This window comes from Anguilla rostrata, chromosome 4 (genome assembly GCF_018555375.3).
Source record: "Anguilla rostrata isolate EN2019 chromosome 4, ASM1855537v3, whole genome shotgun sequence".
Taxonomy (NCBI): Eukaryota; Metazoa; Chordata; class Actinopteri; order Anguilliformes; family Anguillidae; genus Anguilla; species Anguilla rostrata.
Window position 1 is genome coordinate 17,006,773 of NC_057936.1, and position 25,801 is coordinate 17,032,573.

The 25,801-nt window shown below is 40.4% G+C and overlaps 2 protein-coding genes across 2 annotated transcripts; both read left to right on the top strand.

Annotated features, from left to right (window-relative positions):
* The first annotated feature begins 1,461 nt into the window (after positions 1-1,461).
* On the top strand, positions 1,462-12,771 carry cdv3 (carnitine deficiency-associated gene expressed in ventricle 3). The gene is made up of 5 exons (XM_064330989.1): positions 1,462-1,897; positions 6,357-6,433; positions 7,021-7,154; positions 7,990-8,152; positions 8,698-12,771. Exons 1-5 carry the CDS (start codon positions 1,703-1,705, stop codon positions 8,822-8,824), a joined length of 696 nt encoding a protein of 231 aa, XP_064187059.1. The 5' UTR covers positions 1,462-1,702; the 3' UTR covers positions 8,825-12,771.
* Positions 12,772-13,756: 985 nt separating this feature from the next.
* Positions 13,757-25,343, top strand: kif9 (kinesin family member 9). The gene is made up of 21 exons (XM_064330988.1): positions 13,757-13,948; positions 15,076-15,189; positions 15,780-15,945; positions 16,467-16,573; positions 16,929-17,159; positions 17,729-17,812; positions 18,205-18,297; positions 18,555-18,702; positions 19,025-19,089; positions 19,254-19,331; positions 19,689-19,757; positions 20,134-20,238; positions 20,624-20,679; positions 20,901-20,991; positions 21,549-21,679; positions 22,350-22,523; positions 23,396-23,604; positions 23,726-23,905; positions 24,178-24,296; positions 24,683-24,784; positions 25,128-25,343. The coding sequence occupies exons 2-21, from the start codon at positions 15,094-15,096 to the stop codon at positions 25,224-25,226; spliced, it is 2,403 nt and encodes an 800-aa protein (XP_064187058.1). The 5' UTR covers positions 13,757-13,948; positions 15,076-15,093; the 3' UTR covers positions 25,227-25,343.
* Positions 25,344-25,801: the final 458 nt, after the last annotated feature.

The following is a 25,801-nucleotide window of genomic DNA, read 5'->3' on the forward strand; positions in this document are numbered from 1 at the left end:
GAATATGCTGAAACAAGCAGCGGACACAAACCGATAGACATGTGGTCAGAGGCGTATATACACAGTAAAATGTCCAGCGTTAATTCAGCTCTAACAGAAGACATATCGGTCAAATAGGGACCTTATGTACTCTGTAAGAGTTGATTTAACGCTCAACATTTCACTGTGTATGTTGCATGGAAGGCATAAAGCATAAATATCCCCACATGCCTGTGCTGCCTAATAAGTGAACAGACCACACTTAGTGCATGCTGGTAATGTAAACAACATGCTGGCTGGCTCTAGCCCTCCCCCTTCCATGGTGTGCTTCTGTCTCTCTCATGGGAACAGAGCGTACATGTCTATGGAGCAGAGTGGAACTGGTACCAGCTGAGGCTGACAGCTCTCACTCACTCCTCTCTGCTCATTCATGATGCCAATTATCACTGAATGCACTGAATATCTCAATGGTTACAATGACTTTGACGGCTTGGAAAAGCAGCTGGATGTTCTGCGAATTGCTTCTGAGAAATACAAAATTTGGGGTGGCAAATAGTGACATCAAAATCAATAACAAAAATCTGTCCTCAGCTAAATCTAAGTTTTAATGCAATTTCAAATATTGTATCTTCCCCATTTTATTTTGATCACTTGAATCACACTAGTCTTTTTCTGTTTTCTACTGCACAAAAACATGACTTTATGCTCTCTTCCTGCATCTTGACGATGTGGGGAACTGCTTCTTGGTGGATGCACATAGACCAAAATGTGGTCATTTTCACTTGATAATTTAATTTTTGGTAGCTTTCAGCCTCCTGCTGCATGACGACCCTGGCTTGCACATACATCATGAGAACCCCGGGGCTTGCTCTGGTTTATTGTCTATGTTTACCATGCCATGCACAATAGATCACTAAGAAGTAAGTAAATAGTGCAAGAAAAGGCAGTAAAATAAAATCAATAAGATGCTTAAAATCTCGTTTGACGTGAAGAAATTGAATATTCGGCTTCTTTGTATCCCTGATACAAGCTACAAGCAATGGGGGAGTGATCACTTACATCATTGCAAAAACACCACTGGGTGTATGTTTAAGAGATCTATTGGTCAAAATTAAATCCAATCGGGTATATTTTTCGGGATTCTTTAAGAAAGGCCTCGTCGGCACGGTGGTCAGCTAAGTGAGATTCAATTCAGTACAATTTCGCAGACTAAAGTGCAGAGGATAGCCTGTCAAGGTTCAGATCGCCAGTTACTTCTATCTCATAAGTTTCATACGGAGTTTCAAAAAAAATTCTACCAAGTTATTAGTAAGCTATATGTAGCACTAGGAGGCCGTGTAGCCCCCCAGAACAATTTTGGGAACAGCACGGTTCAGTGCAATACTGAACAATTATTGGATTACGTTTCGTCTCGTCTTTTGGCGATTGGCTACAGAGCTTGTCGACTGGTGACCCGCTGTCGGTAGGAAAAGGGATAGGTTGCACATCCGGTGGTGTTATTGAGCATGTCAGTCAGTCGGAGTCAGGCACAGTTGGCGACTGTTAATGTTGCTGGCTGGAAAGCTAGCCAACGGTATTACTAATTGAACACGTGAATACAGAATATTCAAGACCTCGGAGAAAATAGTCAGCGTATCTGTTTAATGACGCCACGTTATTGAACAGTTTTGAATTCAGAAGTTACATTTAGCAATAGTTGCTTTTGTTAATTAAAAAAAGAAAAATGGCGGATATCGCAACGACTGGAGCGGAGAAGACTCTGGACGATTTCTTCGCAAAGCGGGATAAAAAAAAGAAAAAGGAGAAGGGTAAAGGGAAGGAACAGACGGCACCACCCCCGTCTAGTGTCTTGAAAAAGAACAAAAAGGAAAAGGAGAAATCAACAAAAAATGAAAACCAAGACACACAAGTGGAGAAGGTAACGATGTGCAATTTGACTGTAGTCTGTTAGCTTGCTAGCTAGCTCTGTAGCTAACATGTGGTAACTAGCTGTCTCTACCTAGCCGTTAGTCCAAAGCTATATTGACTCTTCGTGACGCCTGGTAAGAGAAAAGATACCACACACAGTTTGGGCTACGTAATATATCAACGTGTATTTGTTCTTTACACTATTGTGGCCAGATAGCTAACTGTAGTTTAATAGAATAATTTCTAGAAAAGTCTCGGCGTTCGTACTGGCCTCCCATCTTAGTAACTTGGTAACGTTACTTCTCAACTGATTAAACGTTAGCTTGCGAACGTTATCGATAGTTGGATAAGTTAGTTTGTATGGTCAAGAGCACATTCTGACTCCCTCGGATTTGGCAAGCCACAATTTATTGTTTTAACTGGTGTCTTTGGGGTACACATCGCGGCCTTATTTTTGCCACTAAAACAGCTGCAGTCCAAGGTTAGAAACGGTAGTGTGTTCTGGTTAGCAACAAGTAGTCTAGCCGGTTTGCTTAGTCTGGTGTTTGAAAAAATGAGGATTGAGTGGTTGTAGTCAGATGTAACTAACGTTTGTGAGGCTAATTACTAGCTAACGGTTACCTGTAGATTCAGAAATGTTAAACTGTATCAAGCAGTTACTTGGTGGATGGCATATCTGCAATCCCAACCATGACTCATGTTGTTGGTTTGTTTATTCCTTTAAACAGCCCTTCCAGAACTATTGGTAGGCTAGTTGTACTGCTAGGGTGACTAGGTAGCAAATTGGACACACATGCTAGCTAACGCATGCTAGCTCGATTCGTGACACGTCGATTTACAGTTACAGATGGATATACTTGACTGTTTTTCTTTAGGCTAGGTAACGTTAACTAAAGTTGACTTCCTTGTTTTTCAAAATATTGAAGTAAAGGTAATTAACTGGCCGACTAGTCAACGTTGAATCTGGAAAGCGATTGTTGTCTGGCTACGCAGTGCAATCTACCATGTCTGGAACAGTACGTTGGGAACGTATGAAAACCTGGTTGCATGCAACACATAGCTAGTAAGCCTTACCATATTGCGACAGAGCTTATGCGAAGACAGGGCATTGCACTAAATATTCCAAGCACCTGTCGTGTCATGAAGGCGCTATGTCAATGAAATAGTTCTGCTCAAGTGCTTTTAGCGATACTAATAAATGTGTTGACTGTTTCACCAGTCTGTCGGCGGTGGATGTAGCCTAACTGAACACTGACATGCTGTGGTTATTATAATTCTGATAATGGCATTTATATTAATGTAAATGCTAAGGCCAAGTTAATGTGTCACTGAGGGGACTGGTGTGTTTGTTGCAAGTGGTTGGGGATTTCGTGTCAGGACTTGATTGGTGTGAGCTTGGTGGCGTCTGGGATCCAGATGGACCTTAAATCTCCATTTGTGTAAACATGTAGATGTGTGAAACTGTGATGTTTCAAACCCCCCACCACAGGTCATCACAGGTGAACGTATGGTCCATGGAACTATGAATGGTCTGTCGTTGAAAAGTTGTTTAAATTGTCGGGAGGAGATGAGTTTAACCCCCAAGTGAAAAAGCTGGGGTCAAATCTGTCTGGGCTTTAATTTTATTCCTCCCTCCTGGGATATTTATTTGACCCTTCTGAAATTTCTTGACTTTGTCAGTTACTGTCTTCAATAAATATATATCATTGTTTTTGTGTCTTAATTTGGACTTTTGGTGATGACATCCCTTGGGGCCATATTGGACCCTATTAGAAATGAACAAATTTGGCCTATGTGTCTTGATAACAAGGAATCATTAGTAGGATTTATGTTTCTGTGGGGACTGGAAATAAACGGATACACACCCACAGAGGGGAGGGGGAATTCTTTCCACAGATTTTTGAACAGGCAGACAGTTAATTTGTGAGAAAAGACCTCTTCACATTTCCTTCTGATTTTCTTGGAAAATTCTTCTTTGCCAGGTAAAAACATGCTCAAAATAAACAATCTTCTATTTGAGTATACTGTGTGTGATGCATGCATTTTAGAACACATTTTAAATGTTGAAGTTATACATATGGACATTCATTTTGAGAAAAAAACTGTTTTTATAATGAGATTACATTAAATGGATTATGTTTTTACAAGTTTCAACTCTGATTCAATTCATGTTCAGGTGGTCTCGTATATAGGTGAATTATTAGTGGTTTTAAATAAATGAGAATTCAATAGTTGCAGTAATTGGCATATTAATGTGATGGTATTTTAAAGGATTACATCAGTAATTTCCCATTTGTCAGTATCCTCAAAATATCCTATGTAAAGACCAAAACTGATAATGTTTCTGTCCAACTCAATGAATTTCTCCTACGAACAATTATTGTATGTCTCACTTTACGACTGTATACCAGAAGTTATAGAACTTTGTTGTTCAAGAAAGTATTCAAACAAGTTACACTGTTGCATTTGTCTGCATACTTAAAACGGTCCCCATCAAAATGAGCAATTTGCTCCGTTCTAAAGTAAATTTGGTAAAAACTACAATGGCCGTGGTTTTCGTGAAAATCAGTTGAACTTTCTGAAAATGAAAGACATTTGGTCTTAATGAGCTGTAATGACTTCAGTGTACAACTGAAACGAATGGCGTTCCTGGTTGAGCACTAGATGACATATTAAGCAAATGTCAAAAAGTACTGAGAGTTCGACAAACATTTTCTGTTTTGGTATTTTTATAGGATATGTTGAGAATACAGAGAAAAAAGAAAATTACCGGTGTTATCTTTTCACATTTGTTTAATTTGAATGAGGTTTCCTTTTTCCTTCACCAAAATGACAAATAAAACATTTTTTGATTTTAGAGAGTTCAAAATATGAATTAAATGCTATAAAAAAGTATATTATTTAAAATACATTTTGGCGTGCTGTTGGTCATTTGTGTGTTGAAAATATATTGGTCGCTTGTGGGTTAAAGATGCCCTCACTATTCCTGCCATTTCATAATTTTCCTCCTATTGAATGCAGGTCACAGAAGGGATGTACATGTGACCAAACAAATGTTTGTTGTTTTCTGAATTAATGGACAGATAGACTATTTGGTAATCTGCACTGTGCAGTTTTGTTGTCGGTTGAATGGAATTGAAAGTTAAACTAATCCAACTCGATAGCTAATTGTGCTCAAATGACCTCCATGTTTTCACTTCGTAGATGGCAGTATTCTGTTATACTCTGGATGTCAAAACAGTCTGTGATTTTCTGTTGTATGATTAAGGGGGCCTTGCCTGTTTTAGACAAGTGGTTGGTCTTGCCAAAGGAACAGTGTGTCCTGGCTGCCCGTAGCAATGGTTTCAGCACCTAGCGTTGGGATGGTGCTTTTTTACATCTTGTGTTACCATGCAGCACCTCTCTGATTTCTGTCGGTGGGTCTGAACAGATTAATCTGGTTGAGAGTAGGGATGTTGCCAGTTAATTGATTAACTGTTAATCATTAATAAGAATGTTGATAGATTAATTTTGATTAAAACGGTTAAATTTAATTATACCATTACAAGATGCCTACTTTACAAAGTTGTGAACTTGCTACTATTTTGCTAAACTGACAGCCTGCCATTTGCACTGTAGAATACTAATTGCACTATTGAAGAGATTAATGTGTTCTTAGTATTATATGACTGAGTTAGTGGCTACAAAGTCATTTATTACTAAGTTGAGCATTAATAAGCAGCATTAGTAAGTAATACCTTTTATGTCCATCCCAGTGGCAGTACAGCCAGCCTGTAATAAATGTCAGTGGTTCTTCTCTCCTGTGCATATTTCTCTGTCCGTGATTTCATGTTCATGAAATATTGTTTTTTTTGCTGTTATGGCTTTAATGCACAATTTAAAATCCTGTTCTACGGATCTTTTTTGATATATGCAACTAATTAATTGGTAGGCCTATTTTGAGTTATTTTTTTATAGGCCATATTATAGATTTTAGGCTCATCAGTTAATCGCTATTAATCAATTAATGGGTGCCGACTATCAATTAAAACAATTGCACTAAATTTACACCTCTAGTTGGGAGCAATGCAGTAGTAGTTTCAAATGCTTTGCAACAGTATGATTGGGTTTGTATCCCGCAGTGAATACTGCAGGTTTTTGATACCAGAGTGGGCAACGACCTTCAAGAGCCTGCGGGTCAGATAATATACCCTAGGGAAACGGCAGGCTTGTGTGTTTTCTGCTCACGTCTGCTACTGTCAAATCTAACCAACCTATTTCAGAATACTTCTTGTGTATTCTGTAACTAGTTAATAAACTCAGATTATATATTTATTCTGTTAAGGGCTTATACCTTTTGGACTGTTTTGAAATTATTGTAGTGCAGTTCATTAAAATTCTATTAATTAGTCTATTAAATAACCTATGAAAGAAATTATTTAGGTTTGCTGATTTTTAGATGGTTTCTTTTACGCCCTGTTGTCTTTTAGGAGGATGAGGAGTGGAAGGAATTTGAGCAGAAGGAAGTGGACTACAGTGGCCTACGGCTGCAGGCCTTTCAGTTAAGGTAGGAATCTCTGTGAGCTGGTTATCTTTGTGCCAGCACAATCCTTTCACTCAGGAAGTTGTCCTGCTGCAAGTTTATTTCCTGTTTAGTTGGATGTTTGATTCATGAATTTAATTAAATAAATTGCAGCCAGATTGGGGGGTATCTGGCTTTTCACAGCATTATACAGTCATTGAAAAATGCTGGAGTGTTAGAATAGGTATTAATTGGATTAATTATCAAGCTTCAGCAGTTCTTATGAAATGCCTTACCTTACCACAAGGTGGCAATATTGGATTAGAAATGATTGAGTTGGTTTGGGCTACAGAAATTAAGGTGAATTTATTTTGGGGGACAAATGAAATGTTTGCCAGTTAGCTGGTAATATAGGGTGGACACAGCTAGAAAAAAACAATAAAACCAGCTGGCTAGCAAGAAACACGGGCAAACTGTTTGTGCACTACAGTTACCCCAATCAAGAACTTGCAGCAAGATCCCTTCCCTGCACCGTCTTTGTTTTCGGTGCCTTCAGTATATATTAGTATTTTTATAATGTGGTCACACGCTTGAGCTAAACAAACACTTTGTCACACAATTATTTCCCTTAGTGATGAGAAGGAGGAAGAGGAGTACGAGAAGGAGGAGTTTGGGGAGGATGGGGAGATCATTCTCGTGAGCGGAGATAAAGTTTCAGGTCCATGGAACAAGTCTGGCTCCGCACCAGTTGCACCTGCACCTGTGGGTGAGTTAACAGGCCTTTCCAGCTGTGGTGATGTGCCTGTCTCTTTTCCTTTGATACACTCACTCACATGCTAACACCTGCAATATCATTCACACCCTTGATAAAGGTGAGCAATTGTTGTATAAAATAACGTGGGTAATTAGGTATGTTGTATGCTTAGGAAAGACAAAAATAATATGCCAAATTTTTACTATTACTGTCGCACAGAAAAAGATATTGAGTAATACATATTTTCAGAAAAAGTGACACAATTATCCCCAAATAAATTATTTGAAATAATTTCCAAAAAAAAACATTAAGACTGTAAAAGGATTTCACAATTCAAACATAATTTAAATGTTAAAAAAAATAATAATTGTATGTACAAATTGTCACTTCAAAGTGGGTACAAAAAGTAGGCTATTTTATTTTTCGTAGCTATTTTAATTAGAAATTTTGACAGCTATCTGTTTGTCTGTGAGCCAACACTACAGGCTGCAGCATCATGGCCAAAAACTTTAAATCAGCCGTCAATTAAGAGATCATCTCTCCTGTACATCTTGATGCAGTATTTGGTGTGTTGATTCTGTGCAGTTCATGTGAAGATTCAAGGTGAGGACACGGTAGTTTGCAGAGTTTGCCAGATGGAGCTTAGACTGTACATGCTCACATCTAGTACAGTTTTCAGACATAAGCTGACCCTGACTTACGTGTGGTTATCTGAACAGCCACGCTTGAATATATTTGTATCCTCATCCGCAATCAAAGTATAGCTCGGTACCTTAGCAGAATGTATAGCAGAGAACTGGTCTGATTTGTATGCAAAGATGGCCAAATGTGTCTCTGCTCCATACAGAGGAAGAGGAGGTGCCAGAGGCAAAACCAACAGGCGTTTACAGGCCTCCAGGAGCACGGCTGTCTACCACTAAGAGAGGCCCTTCTCAGGGGCCCCCCGAGATCAACAGCGACACGCAGTTCCCCTCACTCCTGGCCACTGCCAAGCATGTAGAAACACGCAGGTAGGTCTTTGCCTAGATAAGAGGGGGCTACGGGATAGAATGGCTTTGTTGAAGCAATGTTGAAATGGTGGTTCTTCTTAAGGGAGTTTCAGATTTGCAGCCGTATTGGATTTATAGAAACAATTTTGTTTCATTTTGAAATTTACTGAAGTCTTGCATTGCAAAGAATGTCTTACATTGGAGTCTTGCATTGCAAAGGAAAGGTTGGTCATGACCGAAGGTAGAGCTGAGTAACTTTCAGGCCGCGTGGCGATGGGCGTAGCCTATCACAAAAAGGCGCATAACTCCTGAATGAATTCACAGATTTGCACAAAATTTTGTGGAAAGATTGGTCATGAGCCAAAGAAGAGGTCATGTGTTTGTGTGAGGGTGTGTGCGTGGATGCATGCACACATGGATGCATGCACGTGTGCGGTCACAGCTATTGCGGATTCACGCTTGTTTTTTAATAAAGAACCCACATTCCATAGACTTGCCTGAGCCCAGCAGTGCAAGTTAACGGAGTACGAACGCAGCACCCTAATGCTTGTGTTCTTGTGCTGCAGGGACAGAGAAATGGAGAAGACCTTTGAGGTGGTGAAGACCAGGAACCGAATGAGGGAGGAAGGTGGCGGGGCCTCTGCGCAGCAGTTGCAGCTGGACAACCAGTATGCCATCCTGGGAGACAAATAAGGCCTCCGGCTCAGCCCGTACCCAGCATCCCCAGCATGGTCTTTCCTGGCCCCGCGGAGGAAACATTTAACAGCTGCGGGCTGTACAGCCCTGACGAAGCTGGAGCCGCCACCACCACCAGACTGCACACCCACCCACCCCACCCCACCCTCACCCACCCCCGTCTCCTCCCTCCGTCACACACACACCCACACAGACACAGACACACACACCCACATGAAACCTCTTCAAAAGGACCGCTAGATGAACAAAATCAAAACCCATCCAGTCTGTACCCATGTGAATAATACAAGAAAAACGTCTATTGTGGATCATACTCAGAGCACAGGTGGCACACCCGGTCTCTGGTTTGCTGCAGTAGCTCTGGGGGAGAAACTGAGCACGGAGAGCAAGTTTGGGGCGCAAAGTTAAGACGGCTTATATTTTTGCATTTGATATACGGCAGCCGTGCTGCATTTGGATTTGTCTGCGGTTTGGAGTTCTGATCTGGGCCAGGAGGGGGACTACCTCAGTTACACTTCGGTGGATACTGTGTTGACCAGGCTTCAGTGGCACCCGGAGTCAGACGAACGGCAGCACTCGACACGCTGAGCTGCTCTGTGCTCAAACTTCAAGACTACATTTTGCCCTCAGAAAGGGACTCGGCAAAGACATGTTGACAAAGGAAGCGGTTATAATCAGTTTGACATGAGATATCTATTTAAAGTGGCCTTACTGTGGAAAAGGGAACTAGATTCCTGTGCATTGTCCTCTGAGAAAAATCTGGCTTGTGGCTTCAAAGGGTGTCGTTGGCTCCAGAAAAGCACGGCTTTGAAAAATGAATCTTTTCCAGACTTCACGTATGGGAATGTAGTACGGAGCTGTAGTCTGAGTAACATGATAGACCAATGAACTGTTTTTTTGTTTATTTGCTCCCCACACTACCCCTTTCTTGCCCAACCCCCTGCCTTCCTTTTAGTTTATTTAACCTTGGCAGTTCCTTGGTTAACATTAAATGTGTCCTTTCTGATCTAACGAGAAATTAACCTGGTAAAAGTTTTAATTTGCTTCTTGATTTTTTTTTTTGGTTTGGTCATATGAACAGCTTTACCCTTAATCTGATTGGTTTTCTCTGCTGACCCTGGAGTGAGTTTGTGAAGAAACTGAGAGGGAAGCTAAGTCAGTAAAACAAATGTATCCTGGGCCCCCAAAATATCTGTCCACAAGTCAAATTCTTTTCCTCCAGGTTTTTCACTGACGAAGATATGAAGAGCCATAATTCCTGTACTTGCAGGTGGCAAAGCTGTGCAAGGTCATTTATGCTCAGTATGATATTTGTGAAAAGTTATGGAACTTATTTTTTTTACCTTCATGCACATTTCAGGCAATATGAACCTTATTACAGAGCTGGTGGTAGTTCAAAGCAGATAGGCAGTTTAGATTTTGGTCATTTAGATTTTGCAGGGTTTAAACATTTTTCTGAACCTGGTTTGCTTGTTATTCACAGTAACTGCCAGTATGTATCAGTTTCTTACTCTTGAAAGGTATACAGCACTTGTATTAGTTTTTATGGAACCATGACGAGTTTAACTAGGTTATTCTTCCATTTGCTATAGCATTGGTTGCAAATTGTTTCCAATATTAAAATAATTTTGATATTTAATACATTTTAAGTAGTTTAAAAATTATAAAATGACTAAATTTAATATGTCGGTTGCTCTACCCTTAAGGTTGAACATGACAATGTTAAATTGTCTGAACTTCTATGTAAACAAGTTTGCTTTAAATTTATTTCTAGTTTCCGTTTGTGGTGTATTGTCATTATGGATTATTGCTCCAAATGACGATATTATCCCTTTAACAGTCGTCTCAAACAAGCATAATTTGTTTTGTTTTTTATGGGAGCCAGTTTAAGGATTAATTACAGTTTAAATCATGAAAAATGCAAATGTTCTAGGGTCTCTGAAATTTCTTAACTGTTTTGGTTTGTTTGAAAGCACTTATTTTTGCCTTGGGTGTAGAAAGCTATTTTTTTCCCTTGATTGATTAGTTTCCCCATGAACCGTACAGATGGATCATACAGGATTGATGAATTCATTTAATGTCTGTTTGGCCTCTGTTCTGCTGAATTCATCATATCCCTGCATTGTGAACTGGATGAATTGGCTGAGTTAATTGTTCATGAATGCTTTTGTAATACGCAGTGTGCTATTCAGCCACAGTGCAGTCTCCATTTGCACAGTTGCTCGCACTAGCCCATGGAGTGCTCTATCTTTGGAACACAGGACATTTCAGTATCTGCGTTTTATGTGAATTTGCATTCTGATAAAAAAAAAAACTTTTCCATAATGTGCCAACTCGCAATAATAGTACAGATGTATGTCGTTCCTAATTTTATTACTTTTAACAGAAACGAGATGAAATATCGGGATGAAATTGGTAAGCTGCAAATGTTTTGGCATTCTGATCAAAACAAATTTTTCCACACAGTCTAGTAATATTACAAAACCCTTGAAGTGATCTCTGTTGGAATTTACACATGCTGAGCAAGCTAGCTAGAGCGTGCCATCTCGTTTTTGACATTTCATTCAAATTAAGCGCTTTCTTTGAATCTCGCAATGTTACCAATGGTTATGTGAGCATTAAGATAAATAAACCACACAAATGTCAGATGCCAAAAGATTATTTGGCGTTTGAGAAAAGCGTAAATGGATCTGATATGACATTTTGTGATGACAAGACTTATTGCTAATATATCGTATATGTTGAGCTGTGTTTCTGTTGACATTTTGAACAGAAATTAATGGGATGCTTCAGACGAGTTTGTTTGCTGTTTATATGGCTATTTATATTAAGTAAACCCGCATCATAGGTCTAGCACCCTCCATCAGTTCACCTTAGCGGTTGTGCTTCGGGCCACAGGTTGCCTCTTCATCCTGCTGCCCACCAGGTGAGCTGTGCAGTCACCGTACTGGAGGACTCCGCTGCGTGCACAGCTTTCGACCAACCAGAGGAGTCGCTGTTGCGTTACAAGGAGTGGCAAACCCTAGCGACTGAAGCAAAACCCAGCTTGGGCAACACTACTGTCAATGGCACTTGGCTCTCCTCCTTTTGGTGTTTGCGCTGTAGGTTTGTGTTACACTGCTGAATGCTGATTGCAAGTATGAAAGATAAAGAACAGGGCTGATCTGTCTGAGTATGATTGCCTATACAATCAGTTCAGCATGGATGTTTGTGATCTTGTGTGTGTGATGTGGCCTGGGCATCTTTAATTTGAAACCCAATACAGTCATACCCTTGTAACAAATTAGCAGGTTTTCAGAATGTTTCGACCTTCCTCAAATATGCTATGGAAAGTACTATTGAGGACTGTTTGAAAACCTGGAGAGAAAACATATCAATGAGTAAATTTGAAAAAACACAGGACCCTATTAAAAATATAAAACACTTTTGAGGATCAACCTCATAAGATCACAGTTCTCATCAAAAAGTAAGAAAAAAAACCTTTTACTGGTCAGGCTGTGTAAAATGGGGTTTTCTCTGATGTGAGGGTACCCACCTGCTCTTGAATCTTTGGCTGTGCGTTTCCCCTGCTCACCATAGAATTTGTCCCATTTCAGAAACTATCAAAATTTGTACTTGAATTTTAAATCTAAATTTTCAGTACGTTAAATCTTAGTATTCATGACAAAGAAAATGGGAATACAATTATATAAATCATTTGAAAGTGTTATTATAATGGTAACAATAATCATAGTAATTTTAACTGCAGTCCAGTTCCAAAAAGAACTTTGTTTAGCCAAAGGCAAGTTTCAAAGCTTTATCTGTAGCATTGGTAGTTCCAAAAGATGTGTTCAAAAAGGTGTGAAGTGTGAACATTTCCCTTATGTAACAGTCAATAGTTTTTGATATGTTGCCACCCTGTAATGCAAAGTGGAAGTACAATAAAACCTCATGACTGATGAGAATTAAGGTTCTTCTTGTAAGTTTGAAAACAAATCTTTCTTTTAGAATGTTGTAGGATCTTTTGTCAAATTTCAAATGGTGCTCACATGCGCATAGACTATCAGCTAAGTACCTGCTGGTGTGACATGTCATACATAGGTGGTGAAACAACAGGAAAACATCTAGGTAAATGATAAAAATGTGAACGGCTGCAAGAAACAACAACAGGTAAAAGGGCAGAGATAATTTTTAAAATTGCATGTCAGCTGATTAGTGATTGGGGTGGGTAGAGGAAAGCAGTGCTGTGATACTTTATTTCCCTCAGTTTCTAGTATTATTTAATAGTTAACTATTGAATCCTTACATACAATATACACTTTTTTCAATTCAGAGGTAGAACTGTCGCTATACTAATTTAACCACTAATATACATATTTGATCTAGCATAAGATTTCCAATAAAATAAGATGGCAGACAGCTGCTGGCACATTTCTGCCACAAAGTTATGCCCCTTTAGACCAGGGGTGGGCACGGAGAGCTGTGAATATTCACGGATTTCATGCCAAGGGTTAAAAATAAATTAAAAAAAACAGTGGCACTGGTATGCCTGTAGGCAATCTACTGTAGCTATCATTGTAATGCAGGCCAATAAATCACTTTCTTGCTAGGTAACAATAGAGACGGAAACTATGAATCTTCGCGTTTGTATGATTTCATAGATGGAATGCTACAAAAAATCGGGAATTATTTTTTTTGGGTAGTCTTGTACAGAACTAGTCAAAGAGCTGTTTTTGACGAGTGGATCGGATATGATAAAAAAGAATGCTAGCAGATTTCTTGTGCAATATTACACCTTCAAATAGGCGCTTATCTTCATCATGAACTTCAAATATTTTATGCGCTGATCTCAGGTTAGTGGCTGACTAGCATCTAACGTTACGACTAGCTACCGTTTTATACAAAACGTATTTGGAATAAATGCGCATGTTTATTATTAACAGTTCTGAATAGTTATTAGTGATGCAGTTAACAAGAAAGTGTCATTTTTCTCTACTTTTCCATGTTCCAAGTTCATTCCGTCCGGAAATGATACTGGTTTCCATGAGAACAGCAGTAAACATTTTGCATGAGACTTTCTTTTGACTGCGTGCAGAAGCTACGGAAACCAATAAAGCAAGCTAGCAAACTGCTTCATAGCCGGTAAGTACACCGTTTTCGTATTTGTATTTTGTTATATTTCCGAATAAAATGACCCAACGAATCGAATCAAAGGAAACGTTCGACATGAACGCAACTTATAACAAAAAGGTCGTGTGCAATGTAATGGGATAGGAACCGAACTGAGCATTATCAGTTGATTCGGAGGCGATTGGCCTTGAGTGTACGAAAATTAAACATTTCTCTGCGCGGAAATCCTCAGAATCAACCGCACTGCACACAGAACACATTTTGGAGCAATTAGAAGGCTCATTATATTTATTGTAGAGAATTCCATATCAAAGATTTATAAAATGACAAGACTATTGTCTACATTGCACACGCTGGAGAGGGTTGATAACATTGTCGATTATTCAGGAACAAACTTATCCGTTCAGAATTCAGTGTCAAGCTTACAAAAACTGTTCTGTAATCAAGTCACACACAAACTAGAACAGGAAAAATAATCAATTTTAGAGGGCAGTATTTGAAAGACCCTTTTGGTAGATATATTTTCAAAAACTGGAACTGAATAGGCTAAATCATAGGTAAGTTAACCAAGATAGGTTGAAATGATCTGTACTGAACTGTAGAATCTGAATAGAAAGGTTATTTTCTGTCTCCTATTTTATTTGGCTGCATAATAAAAAATAAATGAATACATAAAAAATAAAATAATAATAATAATAATAAAAGATTAAATAAAAAGTACTGGTTCCCACACTTCACCAAAATTTCCATTGATAAGGGTACAGTAGTGCTAAGGATACATAAATGAAACACGTTAGGGTGTGTTGTTAAGCAAGTAAAGTTTGTTTAAATTAGGACTGATAATGGAATTCAAATGTATGAAATAGAGAAGTTCAGCACATATAGCTACCATACACATAAAAAGCTGTGCTCTGTGTCCTAGGTTCATTTGTGAATGAATGTGTGTGAGTCTGTCAAAAAAAAAAAAAAAAAAAAGTACTGAAATGACGGAATTTTTGAAACTGGGGTAATTATTTTGACTGAATTAAATGATTTGCATTGATAAGATATGTGAACGTGTGCTACTGAGAACATTGTTAAGTAAAAAATATTTGTCATGCAGTATATTTTTCATACAGGGCACATGATTTTTCTTGTAGTTTGTCCCAGAGGTGACCATGAACACCCATGGCAGTGAGGTGAAGGTGTTTGCTCGCACTCGACCGACAGCTAACTTTGCCCAAGACCTAATTGAATACCTTCCAGATGGCCAGGTACACTATGTTTACACTCAATCACTTAAAATGTGGTGCATTTCATATACTTGTTACTATTCTACTCTTTATCTGTAACTCCCACCTTTTCTTCCAACCACTGGCTTATGTCTTCAAAAGAGAAGATCTTAGTGCTACGCTAAAAGAAACTTGACAAAGCTTGGGCAAATCCTGCTCTGTATATTCGGTACAGATTTATCTACAGAGGCATTGTAATTACTTCCAAAAGTGCTAATCCATAGTTTTGATACAGTGCAGTGAACATAGTTCAGTTTTTGCTGAAATGTAGTTTTTCCGAATGAAAGTTTTCAATATAAATATTCACGATGTCATTTATCAAAATAAGGACATCACTGTTGTAATTTTGTAAGGCACTTTATCACTCACGATTGGTCTGCTTTTTTCATGATACACCATGCAGTGTATCATTCCCAGTGATTTCACTCTGTGACCCCTGTGAGTCTGAACATCTGTTTTCATCTTCTCTTCATCTGCCCTTGTTTCTGTCTACCACATCTTGTCTCTTTCTACCACATCTCTCTTAATTCCTTTCTCCTGTGATCTCACTCACTTATTTCCCCTATTCATAGACAGTGAATGTTCGTCTGAAGAAGGATTCCAGGAAGGGGATTGTGAATAACCAACTGAACTCTTGGTCATTCCGGCTGGACAGAGTCCTGCATGACGTGTCCCAGGAGGAGGTGTACAGCAGTGTGGCCCGGAGCGTAGTGCTGGGGGCTCTGGATGGGTACAATGGTCCGTCCCCCCCACCCTCACCCCAGTCCTCCTCTGAGTACTGTCTCTTCACTTTTTGCATGTCTGCCTGGACCAGGGCTGCCCAACCCTGTTCCTGGAGATCTACCATCCTGCAAGTTTTCATTTCAACCCTAATTTTTGGCACACCTGATTCTACGACTTAGAAGCTCAATGAGATCTCTAGCTGTTGAATGATGTGCGCTTTGTTAGGGTTGGAGTGAAAACCTACCGATGGTAGATCTCCAGGTTTGGGTCTAGACTGTGTCCATGCACAACCACCTAGCCTCCAAAGTGAAGAATGCTGTGCAGGGGATTCATGCATCTATCAAACTGGCCAAAGCCAGTTTGGGCTTCATAATTACTAGTGTAACTATCATACTAATTGTCCCCGTGCAGAATCCAGCTGTGGAGTTCATATTAACAATTGAGTTGCATATTATTGTGATATATTGTATCAGAAGCTGGAATTTATGTGCACAACACATGGATGAACCTGTGTGTTCATGGTGGGTCTCTCCCAGGTACAGTGATGTGTTTTGGGCAGACTGGGGCAGGGAAGACCTACACCATGACAGGTGCTACGGAGAGCTACAAGGAGAGAGGGATCATTCCCCGTGCTATACAGGAGGTACTATTGTTCTTCACACTACAGCTCAAACTTCCACATTATTTTCTTAATTGTGTTGAGTTATAGTAACTAATAAGCGTGTTGACAAAGAAATTAGGCATGATCTGGGTGTTAATTGAAAACTGTGCTCAGAAACAACAACCTGTAAAATATAAACCTGCAGAGATGTTAACACCCAATCAAAAGGGTAGTTCTATCATGTAGCATTGTCAAAGCACCAGTGCCAGGCTACCAATCGAAATCATCTTTCTATTATTTGTTTGTTCATTTAAATATGCATTTCTGTTTGTGTTAGTGTATTTCAAATGTATTCCTTGTCCCCTGATATGTCTGTTTCCCCTCTTGTCCTGTACAGGTGTTTCGGGAAGTGGAGCGGCGGTCCGACCACATCATAACAGTTCGATTGTCCTTCCTGGAGATCTACAATGAGACGTTGCTGGACCTGCTGTCCTCAGTGAAGGACACTCCGACAGGGGCGCCCGCGGTCATGTCTATCGTGGATGAGGGGGGTGGCGGCGTCACCGTGAAGGGCCTGTCGATGCACCTGGTCCACAACGAAGAGGAGGCCCTCAATTTGCTCTTCGAGGTGACCAGAACTGTGCCTGTTTTTCAGCCCTGAGGTTCAGTGGAAGATTTTCCTCTGAATGTTTCTCTCAATCAGTTTGTTTGTGGGACCGGTCAGAAATGAGAAAGGATAAAGTGAGGTGTGTTTGTTAGTGGTTTAATATGAGGTAAGTATTATATAATATGAGTAAATATAGAATATTTTGGTAAACATAATGTAACTTGAAGATAAAGAATAAAAGAAAGAATAAAGAATATTTATATAGTGGCATTTGATTGGTTTTACCATTCCCGAAATCCAATGGCAAAGTTAGTGTGGCTGTTGCAGATTAATGGGTTTCCTATTCTGAAATATAATTATTTATTTGATTGTTTTAAGCCATTCTAAAAAAACTGTTTGTGAGACTGGAATGGTTCTCAGAGTATTGCTCAGATCCTTCTGTCATTGTTATTGTTCAGTGTTGTTTACAAAAGACTGAATGCTTTTTATGGACTATTTGAACAAATACAGTAATTGATCAATTGATAACCAAATAATCTATAGCTGCAGCCCTATTTAAAAGCTACTGTTCCTTTCAATAATACCATCAGGGAGAGATGAACCGGATCATCGGAGCTCACACCTTGAATAGAAATTCCTCCAGATCTCATTGCATCTTCACTGTCCATATTGAGGTAGGAAGATAACCTGATACAAATAGAAAAAAAACGAAGAATGGGATGAATGGTTCAGGAATTTTTCACTCATCTGTTCATGCTCTGTTATAAGAAATTGTTATACCAAAGTTCCCATCACCACAAATAACATTTGAACTTTACTCTTGAAATGTTTGTTTTGAAGACATGAATTTTACAGAGTGGTTGTAATTTATCTACTTATAATTTTTCTTACAAACATTTTCTGGATCCTAACCCCAAATATGAAAACATCTGCTTAGATGTTACCTACCCTACCTTGTCATGTAAAAAGTCCCATGATGCCATCTCCTCCAGGAAGACTGGGGGCAAAAAAGACTAATTATGCTAAAAAAGACATTCCTTTCTTTTGAATTTGAAATCTGTTTCAGTCTCACTCAAGGACTCTGTCAGATGCCAAGTATGTCACCTCCAAGCTGAACCTGGTGGACCTGGCTGGATCAGAAAGACTTGGAAAAACTGGGGTGAGTTCCGACTGGCTTTCTCCTATCTCTATTTTAGTTGCGTTTAATTGGCAAATGGAAGGAAATATTATGTGAGATGCCATGAAGTATTTTAACCTAATAGCTGAATATTTTTAAGTGTTTGCTTGGGTCAGTGGAATGTTGCATGGTCAGTGACTTTTCAGTCTCATGCTCTTCATCACTATGGTTGCTATGATCACTATCACTGTAATCTGGTCTGATCTCTCTGGTCTTCTCTCTCCCGCATCGCTGTTTAGTCTGAGGGCCAGATTCTCATAGAGACCATGTACATCAACAAGTCCCTGTCGTTCCTGGAGCAAGCCATTCTGGCTCTGGCAGACCGGCGACGGGACCACGTGCCCTTCAGACAGAGCAAGCTGACCCATGCCCTCAAAGATTCACTGGGTCAGCTGAGTCACCTGCAGTACTTTATGCGATCTCTGTGTGAATTACCTACACTATCTGTGTATATATCTGTGCACATTTTATACAAAAAATGTATTTATATATAAAAGCATATGGTATATTTTATATATAAAATATATAGCATGTATATTTATATTTCTGCAAGAGTGAGGATTATAATTTATTGATTATGAATAGTAAGAATAATGAGTAGTAAAGTGTTATTGTCAAAGTAGAAGGTGCCAATGACTTATACAGTATGTTCAGGATCCCAAAGTTGTAACCATTATATTCATGGTTTGTATATAATTCCTCTCGGCAGGTGGAAACTGCAACACAGTGCTGGTGGCTAATGTTTATGGAGAGGTCGCTCAGATAGAGGAGACGGTAAGCACAGAGGGAAAGATGATGTTCTCCACACTATGACTGCTGCCTGACAGACAGCTGGTTCAGGGGTGTTTAACCCTGGGAATAAATACCAAAGACCAGTCCTCCACAGTGCACATCTGGAGTAGCTGTACTGCTATTGCAGCTGTTGTTCTTTGTTCCAGCTATCCACTCTCCGCTTCGCCAGCAGGATGAAGTGTGTGCGAACAGAGCCGGCTGTCAACGAGCACGTCGACCCCGTGGTCCGTATGACATCCATTCTCCTCAGTCGAAATACAACATAACCTCCTGCTACTGTTCCATATGCAATGCACGTGTGTCCGACTGTATTGATTACTGGTTAAACCACTGTGCACGACCAGAGAATTTGGCTGTAAATTCCAGTTCAGAAATGCCAGTATCTCTAATGCCATAAGGTGCACTTTATTTTACGATATCTGCAACCTCAAACGCTGAGTCATAAATATATTCACATTAGTGTAGGGTTTGTTTGTAGTCAAGTCAAGAAGATGTAGCAAGCAAAGTGAATAGATGGCCAAACCTTGATGGCATGTACACCTGTGCACCATATTGGTGATGTTGTTGTGTCATGTATGCAGATCCAGATTAAGAAGCTGCAGAAGGAGATACAGTTACTGAAGCAGGAGCTATCCATCCGGGATACACTGGTGAGTTAACATGCCTTCCCTGTTTCCCAGCATTCAGATAGCACTGCACAGGCTGAAGTGTCCTCCTGATGCAGGAGCCTACCTTGTTCAAATGAGGGCTCTCACCCCACTGATTTTAGTAGCGCTGTACGTGTTTTCAGGAGTACCGCTGCTAGCACAAAATGCGGCCTAAATGCACCTGCAAAAATTAGTTTGAAGCATTATGAGAATCAAGCTTGTTAGCAATGCTAACTTAGGATAGTATTGCATTGTCAGACAAGAGTGACAAATTAGAATTATATGCTTAGTTATGAGCAGTCCAATAGACTTTTTAAGACTTGTTTTGTCGGTATGTTGACAACCAATCCTAAATATTGTTCTTCTTCTTTTAAAAAAGGCCAACCGGACTGGGATGTCCTATGGTGCACTTACAGAGACCCAGGTAGCAGAGATTCAGAGCCAAGTCCTGAGATACTTCGATGGAACTCTGGATGAGATCAATGTGAGGGGGCCGCTGATTCCTTTGTTCTCTTTGTATCCTCCAATGTGTCTAATGCATAACCTCAGAAAGAAAGCTGTCTTATATCACGTGTCTCAAGTTTCCCAGAGAAATTAATCCTGCCAGAATTAACAACGTAACTCATAAACTCACAATATCTGCTGCCTATTTCTCAGATTATAGTGTGCAAAATATGAATCCAAGACTGATGCGTGGAAGCACAGAAGAAATCAGTTCTCTGTTTTTGGGTTACTCAATTAAATAAAGTATCGGCTTTTGGAGGTGTGTATGAGAATCATGTTTTCTAATAAGGTTTCCTCACCATGAATAATAATGCACTTGTGCTTTACTTTTTGATGATGATCTGTGTTGTGTTTTGTCATTGCAGATAGTGAGCATCAGACAGGTCAAGGAGGTTTTTGTCCAGTTCAAGCTCGCTCTGCAGTAAGTGACAAATGCTCTGTTACTTAATCTTGAATGCCTGTTGGATTTCACCCTCTCATTGCCAATGAGTTTGGCTATAGTCTGTTTAATGTGCTTTCATTGAGCAATTGCTTCCATAAAAACCATCATTTGAGTTTGATAGTTAAGCACCTTTTGTGAGTAAAGCCTGCAGACACTAAAGTGTTCATGGAGATGACAGATGGGTTATGTGTGTTTTACAGGCAGCGGGAGCAGAAAATCAAGGCTGACATGATTCAGAACTTCGCCCTGGCTGAGAAAACACAGAGCACACAGTCAGCTGCTAATGCAAAGGTGGGTGTGGAGCCTGGGGGAGGAGGCTGCAAGAGAGGGGCGGGGAAAGGCAGGAATTTGAGGTAAAATATTTGGAGACGAGGAAGGCCACAAGGAGAGGCCAGGGCGGAGTCTCCTCTGGGGTTTAAGATGGGGAGTGTTTGAGTGACAGCATGGTAGTGTGGAGATGAGCCTGAGGTGTGACAGATTTGTTTTATTTTTCAGTCCAGTCTGGAGGTGAAGCTAAGGCATGCAATAGAGATTGCTGTAAAACCTGAGTCAGTATGTGCCATTATACAACCCTTGGGCTGCACACCATGTTTGATGGGTCATGGCAGTATTCCGTGGCACAGTATTCCTCATTTTACAACCTAATTAATCTTTTTACAGAACTGTGAATGATTGTAGAAATAGCTCATGTGAAAGATTAATTTGGTGATTTTTATAGAGGAACATCACGCTGATATTTTTACACTTGCTTTGGTTAGGGATAGGGTGGTCATGAAACATTCACTACCTTAAATTATATCCAGTTCTGTTCAGTTTGTTTGAATGAATCAGCCAGTGCTTCCTTTTAGGGGCCCAACGGAATGGTGGGGGAAATTGATGGACCTAGTTTTGGAGTGGGCATGGCCCCTCCATTGGAGAAGAACAGTAGACTCCAATCCCCCCACAGGTCCAAAACCAAAAAGGGAAAAGACATCAACCGGTGAGTGCGATGATCTGCAGTGGCAACATTTTTTTCCACATTATTTCAACTGCGCTGCTGTCTGCTAGGCTAATTATGTGTGTGACAATGCTATTGGTAGTTTGGTAGTTTTGAGTTAAGCTGTTTCTTCCTGAGCAAGCATTTATGTTGTTTCAATTAAACCTGCTTATAACTGTCTGTGCAAGTCTCCATTTAAGGTGTTAATTCTTCATTTATAGTATTATCAAACACTGTCTTCAGTTTATTTTGTCAGGATTGTTGAATAAAGATTTTCTCTTCAATCTGAATGAGAAAGCCATATATTTAGGATTTTTGCACAGAGGGGTTTCGAGGACAGAGGATTAGAACCCCTGGATTGTCTCTTGATATGTTTTTCCTTTAAAAAAGGCTTAATTTTTCCGAACATTACAAAGTGATATTCTCAATTTGCCAATTTCTTTATAATTTTAACTCCAAATTTTAAGAATTGTGTAAAAAGGGAAAGTAATAGTAATTTGTGCATATGTTTATCATTGCCTGCTCTGGGAGCAGTGTACACCTTTTCAGTCACGTAAGATTTAAGTACATCAGTTACACACTGCTAGCCTTTGAAAGTTTTTATTTTATTTGAATATATCCTACATATACCCCAGCTGTCCCACTGTCTCTCCCCACCCCTGCATGCTCTCAGCAAGGAGGGAGCAGGGAGCCCTGCCCAGGTGAAGGAGGAGCCAGCGGTCTCGTCCACATCCCGGATAAACCCCCTGCTGGTGTCACAGAAGGACATAGACGGCCAGGAGCCAGAAATGCTGAGCCAGGACTCCCAAGGGCCACCGGCGGGGGACAGAGAGAACTTCAGGGCTGAGTACTGGCAGCAAGAGATGTTTTACCTGTCCATTATAATTTTGCACCTCCAGAGAGATGGAACTAATTGAAACTGTTGAAAGAATCGTACATATTTGCTGCTGAATGTGCCCATTGCTTCAACTGCATCGGTTCAGCAACAGGCAGTTCTGAGAATTGGCCCATCATGCCAATATAATGTATTGTGCTCACCAAGAGACTATGCCACAAAAAACAAAGTTATTCTTTATTTGGGAATCACAATAAAGTTTTTGAAAATATAAGATGAGTTCTTGGCTGCATCAGCCTTGCGCTAACCATTTTCCTCACTTTTGAACGTAACTCTAAACTTGTCCCCATCCCCTAAATATAGGCCTGGTAGTTATCTCAGATATAGGATGTTGCTTTTAAAAATGAATGCAATACAACCTTAACATAATTGATTATACATTTTAAATTCAAGCATGTCTGGTTGAAGCAATTTATTTAGAAAATTTAACTTCATTGAAAACCAACCAATGTACATAAGGCTTTTTTTTTGTTGCACTTTTGTACATTGCTTTGGATAAAAGCGTCTGCTAAATACATGTAAATGTAATGCTATATAGTCTTAGGACCCTATAGTGAAAAGATTTTGGTCATCTGTATTATGGATTAACCCTCTATACTTGACATAATGTGAATGATTAGAACTCAATATTTAGACTGTGCATGACTGATCTTTGTAGTGGGAGCCTTCAGTGAAACAGTGCCCTCTTTATGTGTGCTAGTAGCGCAGGCAGAACTTTATCATCATTCTTACTGAACTGCTCTGCCGATGAAACAACACTGTTACCCATAGTCTTTGCCTGTAATTACCTCACAACTGTCTGTCCTCATCCCTGGTGCTTCAAGTTCCCCACCCCCAAAAGCTGCAGCCTTCGAGGACTTCAAGGCGGAGCGCGGGAGCGAGATAAACCGCATCCTGAAGGAGAACAAGGCGGTGCTGGTGGAGCGGCGGCGGCGTCTGCGGGAGCTGACGGACGGGGTGAACGCGGCCAAGCGGGAGATCGACCGCACCGGCGCCGAGCTGCAGCAGCGACGGGAACAGAGCCAGCGCCACGGTCTGTCCCCAGGGCCACCGCCGCCCGTCGCCATCCGCTGTAGATAGGAATGCTTCAGGAATCGAATAAAAGCGTTACTTTATTAACTCTGTGAGTTCATTAAATTAAAAAATCTCCGCAGGGCGATTTGTGAGTGCAGACGGGGAGCCGGTGCTGGAGGAGGCAGAGCTAGCCTTGCTCCTGAGGCTGCAGGAGCTGAAGGGACAGTACCGTCAGCAGTATAAGGAGCTGCGCGGCACCAAGGCTGAGGTCAGCTACTGCGAACACCTGGTGGACCAGTGCAGGACCCGTCTACTCAGCGGTGAGCCTGGCACCCCGCCCCTGCTCCAGTGAAAGACCCAAACTTGTTAGCGACTTTGCAAGGCTGCATTGCTGCACTGTTCCCAGCATTTAAAAATCTATATTGGGTAAATTCTTGAATGTAAGACCAGACATTTGTTGGGGCCTCTGCTCAGTTACTCTAAAGACATAGGCTAACATTTGTTAGGCTAACAAGATTTCAGCCTCTCGGTGGTGGAGGTTTTATGCAGCCCAGCTCTGACTAAAGTATAGCCCTTGCCTTTTGTGCTTTAGAGTTTGAGAGCTGGTATAATGAGTCCTTCCTGATTCCTGAGGAGACGCAGGCTATCCTGAGATCAGGGGATCCCGCCATCCAGCCAGGACACATCCCAATGGCCAAGGCCTTGGCTCTGGTCAGTTTCCCAAAATAACACCCACAGGAGCATCATGTAGATCCCCAGGACATGGAGGAATATTTCAGAGGAAGAACTACTGTACACCTATTGAAAGGCAAATTCTATATGCAGAAGTTTGTCAAATATTTACAGATTAAATCACAAAATGGATTTGCTGTGTCCTGCTCAGGCTGAAAAAGAAACGTCAAGACCTGCAGCGTCTGCAAAACATATACGTACACACAAGATGAGTTGCGTAAAGTGCAGACACATATTTAAAGGATGATACAAAAAGACCAGGATACAGGAAACCGAATGTAAGGCTTTGTATGTTATTCAGAAAGGGGTTTCATTATTTATGTTCTGTTCTTCTTCTTCTGTTCTGTGATCATGTCATCCAACAGGAGGAAGATGATCAGGAGCACTTTGAGCATCTCCGGTCCGAGTTGTTGAAGAGCCCTGGTGCTATCTCCTACTTCAATGCCCATGACAGGACTTTGCAAAGGGTGCGCAATTCCACTTAATACATATCAAACAGTCAACTCTGTAAATATCATCCAAAATCTATCCACTTTCTATACTGTAAAAGTAATTTTATGAAAACGATTTTAATGATTTCTTTACATTTTAACATGGTGTCAAACTGACACTTGAAAGAGCAAGGACGTTCCATTTGCCTAATACACGCATCTTTTCCTTGCTACCTTTTTTAGTGTCCTCTAATGGGTGGACCTAGGAGCTAGGAAAGGACGCAAGGAAAGGAAGCAAGCGGTTAAAAAATAAGCAATTGGAATGTACCCTGTATTTACTATACGCTCCTAGGCTTACCCTACTCCCCTGTATCTGCAGAGAAACTACACCAGGACCTCAACCCAGAAACTGCAGCAGAAGAGGAGCTCAGAGGACAATGGGAGGACCAAGCTGCCTGCCATCCTCTCAGTGACCTGAAAGTAGCACTGCCAAATAATACCTCACTGCAGGGGGGGGACTACTGTATCCAAACACTCTGGAGGATAACAGATATAAATGAATAGCACCCATTGAATTTTGCTCATTGTTGTATTAAGCATGAAAATAAAATTAATGATGATCAAAATGGTCGTACTAATTATTCCAACCTAAAATGCTGTTTGTCTTAGAATTTTATAATATGCATTGATGGCAGCAGCATGGTGCACCTGAATTCCTAAGTGAAGACCGCAGTGCATTTTGTCATTATGGACGTAATCATGGATACATGAAAAGAGGAAATTTATCTTCAAACTAACCCGAACACTAACCCTAAGCCTAGCTGAAACCCTAACCCGAACACTAACCCTAAGCCGAGCTGTAACCCTAACCCTAACCCTATCTCTAACCCTAACCCTAGTTGTAACCCTAAACCTAACCATATCTCTAACCCTAACCCTAGCTGTAAGCCTAACCCTAACCCTAGCTCTAGCTGTAACCCTAACCCTAGATGTAACCCTAAACCTAACCCTAGCTCCAGCTCTAACCCTAACCCTACATGTAACCATAACCCT

Excerpts from the sequence above, each read along its gene's own strand:
- cdv3 (XM_064330989.1), top strand. The coding sequence starts at position 1,703 with ATGGCGGATATCGCAACGACTGGAGCGGAGAAGACTCTGGACGATTTC. Across the intron at positions 7,155-7,989 it reads AGTTGCACCTGCACCTGTGG|AGGAAGAGGAGGTGCCAGAG; the intron begins GTGAGTTAACAG and ends TGCTCCATACAG. Across the intron at positions 8,153-8,697 it reads AAGCATGTAGAAACACGCAG|GGACAGAGAAATGGAGAAGA; the intron begins GTAGGTCTTTGC and ends CTTGTGCTGCAG.
- kif9 (XM_064330988.1), top strand. The coding sequence starts at position 15,094 with ATGAACACCCATGGCAGTGAGGTGAAGGTGTTTGCTCGCACTCGACCG. Across the intron at positions 19,332-19,688 it reads ACGAGCACGTCGACCCCGTG|ATCCAGATTAAGAAGCTGCA; the intron begins GTCCGTATGACA and ends TCATGTATGCAG. Across the intron at positions 23,605-23,725 it reads GGAACAGAGCCAGCGCCACG|GGCGATTTGTGAGTGCAGAC; the intron begins GTCTGTCCCCAG and ends AAATCTCCGCAG.